At 45.5% G+C, this 6,000-nt stretch overlaps 1 protein-coding gene across 1 annotated transcript in view; it reads left to right on the top strand.

The window, feature by feature from the left end:
* The first annotated feature begins 932 nt into the window (after positions 1 to 932).
* Positions 933 to 6,000, top strand: part of ERO1B (endoplasmic reticulum oxidoreductase 1 beta) — a 29,252-nt gene continuing 24,184 nt past the window's right edge. The window contains exons 1-2 of the mRNA XM_071432370.1: positions 933 to 1,387; positions 5,753 to 5,872. Of these exons, the coding sequence (XP_071288471.1) occupies positions 1,289 to 1,387; positions 5,753 to 5,872 (219 nt within the window). The 5' untranslated portion in view covers positions 933 to 1,288. The remainder of the gene's footprint in view (positions 1,388 to 5,752; positions 5,873 to 6,000) is intronic.

The following is a 6,000-nucleotide window of genomic DNA, read 5'->3' as shown; positions in this document are numbered from 1 at the left end:
AAATAAACATTTAACAGATAAACATTTAACTGTTGGGAGCAAAGGATTGGTTCTGAGCTGCCCCAACAGTAGGGCGGGGGTCCTGTGGCCCTGCCCAACTCACCTCTGTAGCACTGGCCCTAGCCCACTGGGTTATACTGGAGTGCCCTGGGATATAGTGGGCCAAACTGGTTTGTACAGGTCTGGACTGGGTTGGACAGATTGGACCAGGCTTAGACTGGGCTTGTAGGGAGATATGCTGGGACATGCTTGGTTTGTTCAGCCTAGAGAAGAGGAGAGTGAGGGGAGACCTCATGGTGGTCTTCAGCATCCTCACAAAGGGAAGCAGGGGGCAGACACCGATCTCTTCACTCTCACGACGAGCGAAAGGACTCAAGGAAATGGCTTGAGGCTGAGTCAGGGGAGGTTTAGGTTGGATATCAGGACAAGATTCCTCACCCAGAGGGTGCTTGGGCATTGGAACAGACTCCCCAGGGAAGTGGTCACAGCACCAAGCCTGAGAGAGTTCCGGAAGTGCTTGGACAACACTCTTAGGCATGTGGCGTTACTCTTGGGAATGGTGCTGTGTAGCGCTGGGAGCTAGACTTGATGATCCTCGTGGATCCCTTCCAACTCAGGGGATTCTGTGATACTGGGCTAAACGAGTTGATACTGGCCTGGACTGGGCTATACTGGGATGAACAGCGATATACTGGCCTGGACTCAGTTTAGGCTGGGGTGAACAGGGAAATACTGGGACCTACTGGGCCCGAATAGCTCATGCGGGTCCGGCCGGGCCGCACGGGTCCGCTCCACCACCGCCCCTCGCGCGCCCCTCCTCACGCGGCCCTCCCGCCGCCGCGCGCACGCGCCCAGCCGGCCCCTCGCGCGCCGCCGCCACCACTTGTTTTGGAGGCGCGCGTGGTCCTCTCCGATTGGGCACCGCCGCCCCGCCCCGCCCCGGCCCGGCCCGGCCCGGGGACCGCCAGGGGAACTACATCTCCCGGCGTGCCGCGCGCCGGCGGCCCGGGAGTGGCGGGTAGTGGAGCGGGGTGGTGGCGGCGGCGGCGGTGCCGCGGCTTCGCGAGAGGATCCCGGCGCGCGCGGCAGTGCCGCGGACAGGTCGCGGTGAGAGCGGCGCCCCCGCCCGACGGGTCCCGCCGCCCACAGGAGCGGCCGCGCCGGGAGGAGACGCTGCCGCCGCCGACCCGCGGCGCGTCCCTCTCCTTCCTGTGCCGGCGGCGGCGGGGCGAGGGCTGCCCCCTCCTCCGTCAGTCGCGGCGGCGGCGGCAGCAGCAGCAGCAGCAGCATGAGCGGCGGCAGTGGCGGGCGGAACGCGGCGGCGAGGGCACGGCCGGCGGCGCGGCTGCTGGCGGTGCTCGGCTGCGTGCTGACAGCGGAGGCCCAGGTAGGAACCGGCGGGACGGTGCGGCGGAGTGGCACGGCAGGGAGCGTGGCCGGGCAGGGATGCCCGCCGGCTGTGGGCAGGGCTGCGGAGCCCTCCCGGAGCGGCAGCAGGGCTGAGGCGGGAGGCGAGGGCACTTCGGGGAGTCATAGGGGAGAGGGCAGCTTTGGGCCGTGTCATGGGTCGGCTCCCCGCGGAGAAGTCGGGGAATGTCTAATTCGAGTCTGCAGCCCACGTCCTTCCCCTTCCACACCCTGCGGCTGGCACTTGCCGGGATCCAGCCCGGGGCCGGTGCCGCCGGGAGAAGTTGGTTGGCCTGGGAACCAAAGGTAGCATCAGTCAGTGGGATATGTCGGGGAGCTCCGGATTGGATCATGCCCGTGGCTTCAGGCAGAAACTTCGGTGCCCTGATAAAGTCTGTGAGAAGCCATATGTTCCAATGGTGATGCCAGTGCCCGGGCTTGGCTTGTGCTTAGGTCGTGTCTGTTTGCCCACATTAGCGACAAGGATGAGAACACCCAGTCCTCCCTTCTGTAAGCTGCGTTCCCAGCTTTAGGAGGACATGTGTCTGTAGTTTGGAGCTCGCTGTTCATCCACTGTGTGACCGTGACTGATAAGATCGCTGGTGCCAAGTAGGAGAGGCTTTCAGCTGGGCCAGAGATGTTGGAGAGAGTTTATTGAGGAATACACCGTCCACACGGAGCAAAGCTTGTCCTCTGGATTATTATTTTTCTTATAGTTTCTAAATTTCTGTGTTGCATAATATGCTGTAGTGTAAGTGGCTACCCAAGGTGGTGATGACAGTATCATAGATAGCTTTTATTGCAGCTTGTTGGAAGTTGAAGTTTTCTCTGATTGACATTATTTCAGTAACTATATTTTAGCATAACTAAATGCTAATTGAAATGGGGTTCTTAAAGAAGCACTTAATAAAGTGGCATGGGGTTTTTTGTGATGCTTGGCAGAGAAATTGGTTGTTGCTGTTTCATGCAATTGTTAGCGTATTGAGTTCAGAGTTTGGCTTGTGCAGGGAATGGTAAGCTAACCAATAGTTCCTGGAGTCATGTTACCTGAGGCTGTTCTCTCATTCCGCAGCCATGGCAAAGTGAAATGTCTGAGGAACAAAACAAGGTGTCCCAGGTGGTCTTCTAAGTGTCGAAGCAATTAAAGTACAACAACCTGATAACACTAATAAGGTTGTTTATATGAATAGATTGCTTATTATTATATGTGTTTATTTAGCTTTTTTTCCTTAATATTAAAGTGGTGACTGTGTTTTTCTTTCTAGATTTTATAAGGAGAAGTTGATGCAGGTTGGACATTGACCTTCTGAAAGGCTGATTTATCTTGGAGAAGATAAGTTAAAAGTTTCACTTCTCCAGTAGAGCTCTGATACCTGTTCAAGAACTAAACTAGGCTTGACAACAATGGAAGTACTTTGATAAGCATATTGGAAAGGTAGAAAAAATAGCAGCTGCACCATTTCAGATGACTTCTTGAACACAAATGATAGTAGGCTAATGCTTTTAGAGTTTATTTAGAGCTCAAAGTAATTAACAGATGAAAAGAAACCATGATAGTTGTCCACCATAATAAAATTTAGAGTACTTAGAATTTGACTTTATATTTGTAGACTAACTTAACTAGTGTAGTTCAATTAAAAAAAGGCAAAGTACCAATTGTGTGAATAACAAAGTAGGTCTTGCAATACGTAGTTTTAACTGTGTAGTACACTGTTCTTATTTTGGTATTTCCAATTTGAAAAAGCAAATTAATTGGAAGATCCAGATGCTGACAAAATTGAAACTATTTCCTGCATGTTCTTGGAGTGTTGCACTGTGAGTGAGAGCACTGAAGCCTGCACTTAGACTAATTAAAAAACCTCTGACTGGGGTACTTGAAGCCAGGGTTGCTGTTGCATCACTGTGCTGTGAACTGACTCCACTGCTGTGCAGTATTAGTGTTTCATGCATGCTGTTAAAATATGTTATAATTTGTGGTTTGGTACAGATACAGCTTAGTTTAATTTTAGAGCATCCTTTCCAAGGAAACATTGATTTTGCCATTTTATGTACACAGGGAGCTAACTGTTCCAGTTCTGAAAAAGTTGTGAGGAAAAAAAATGGAAAAGTTAGTTTGCTTGCTCTACTACTCTGAATTAATTTTTCTCTTCATAATTTCCTAGATCAGTTCTAGTTTTTGAGGATTTATTTCTGAAACTTCATTGATCTCTGTACTGCATTTTCAAAGTTGTTCTTAGAATTGAGGTCTTAGTTAAATAAAATGGCTGCAGCTTTTTATTCTTCCATGAGGATTAGACACTGAATGTAACTATTGCATTTACCTGGGACATTTTTCCCCTGGAAAAGCATTTTCCATTTTGCATAGATGGTAAAATTATTTTTGTAAGCAGTGGATAGTCTTACAGGCTGGTCATCAAAATAGTTTCCTGCTCTTTATCTTCTCAGTCCAAAAAACCTTCCGTGTATTATCCTATTTATACAGTTCAGTAATATTTGAGTAAAATGTTCAGAGTTATCTCTTTGCCTTTTTATATTATAATGAAATATTGGGCTGTTTGCTTTGTGGTATAGCGTTACCTGTAAGGGCTGCACCTTTACAGATTTCTGCCTGTGTGTGATCAATAAGAAAATTTCAAGTTTTAAATGAAATTATTATAGACTAAAGTGTATGGGGGTTTTCTCTCTGTAAGCATCATTAATAACAAGCTTCTTCTTCTGACTTTGAAGTTGACGTTGTGTGGACTGTGAAAAACCTGTAATTACACATTGGCTCTTTGACAGTTGTTTGCCCAGGTTTGATTAACAAGGCAAGCATAACAGCAGGAAAAAAAATTTGTTTAAAGTATCTTTCCTTAAATTAGCTTTACTTCATTGCCATATCTGCTCTACAGAATTGTGACAGCCTATTTAGTGCCTCAGGAAAAGTAGGATCTACATAAGGTGAATTTTCCACTTAAGTGCTTTATTGCCATATCCTCACCTCTTTATTCGCACAGAGAGTTGGGGGAAATCCATTTTCCAGGCCTCCTTTATGCTTTATAAAGGAGCATAAGCCTACAATTTGTTTTCTAGTGGCTCTTTTACATCAAGCTTGGTTATATAAGGGTATCTGTTCTGTAAAGTACAGGAGTGATTTATCATGCATAAAACAGATTAGATGATTTAATAATCTCATCTGTGTGAAATCTGTGGAAGAAAAAAAAGGCATAAAATATTTTTTGTCTCCTTTTCCACATAACATTTCAATAGTTAGAAGTTCTTCTAATCCCATGCAAGATATAAGATGTGTGGGCATTTCTATTTTAAATAATTTCTAGGCCATAATGGATGTCAATGAAGAACAGAAGCAGTAAGCACCAGTGTTTGGTTCCATTCCCTTTTAAACATGTCTGAAGCCTTCTGACATGTTTGTAGTAGTTTAAGAAGCTATGCCTAAGAGAGTTAGTTTAGATTTATTGAAATTTATTATATAACTGTGCATAGAATCACACTTTCGGTATTTCCACCTTTCAATAAGACCACCAGGCTCTCAGCAAGTGTTTCCATAGCCTAGTTGGGGATGTTAGTTGGAGCTGCCCTCTCTGCTACATGCACAGTCCTGCCTTCCCTTTCTGTGCTGGCAGTAGAACTTCTGCACTTGCAGCGTGTGCTGATTTTCCTAGAGGTGCTCCTAACCTAGTGCAGTGGCAGTACAGCCTGCTGTCCGGGCAAAAGAAGAGGGATGAGGCCTGGAAAAGTCATAGTCAGTTTCATGGTAGATTCACAACATTGAAATATAGATCCCCGTGCCTGGTTTTCCTTGTATTTGTTTGTTGAATTTATTTGTGAAATTGCAAACTTCTTGGGTGCAGAAGAACCTACAGTCCTTTTCCCCATGCCTCTAAGGAAACTAGATGGAGTGTTTTCACACTTTGAGAAGAAATATGAAAATAAGATGACAGTGTGTGATTGTAGGGTTTTTTTAGGCAATTTGACTTGTGAGCATTTGGTAGGAGAACAGTTGATATGGAACTTTGCTAATATACCATGTATTTGTAATTTGGAAATTCTTGTTGCTCATTCTTCAAAAAGTTCTATGTGCTGAAAGTGTCAACAAATTTCAGGGGTGAAATTAATCTTGCTAACATTGATTTAGCAATGCATTTGGAGGTGGGCTTAAGCTCAAAGTGCTACAGTTTTACTTTATGAGGTGTGTTACAGAGTATTTTGTGATGAGAAATATTTGCTATGGAACTGCATTTCACTAGTATTTTTTTCAATTACCATCTTTTTCTCTTTAATAGTTTTTTCTGCAGCTAGTATTCTATTTCTATATTAAAATAAGTGTTTATGTATTTTTCAATAGCTCACAGGAGTCCTAGATGATTGTTTATGTGACATAGAAAGCATCGATGACTTCAATACTTTCAAGATCTTTCCCAAAATACAGAAACTGCAAGAACGTGATTACTTCAGATATTACAAGGTATACTTAGAATGGTATTTTTCTGAATAATTTAAATAAAATGCAGAAAATATAGGAAGGATTGCATATCAAATCAACTTGCCAGTGTTAAGCTGCCTATTAGAAGCCCACAGCTTTTTAATTTGGCT

Source organism: Agelaius tricolor, unplaced genomic scaffold, assembly GCF_023055355.1.
Source record: "Agelaius tricolor isolate 1412-34295 unplaced genomic scaffold, bAgeTri1.0.p SCAF_1, whole genome shotgun sequence".
NCBI lineage: Eukaryota > Metazoa > Chordata > Aves > Passeriformes > Icteridae > Agelaius > Agelaius tricolor.
The sequence above is the reverse complement of the archived record's forward strand: the minus strand, read 5'-3'. Positions and strand labels throughout refer to the sequence as shown.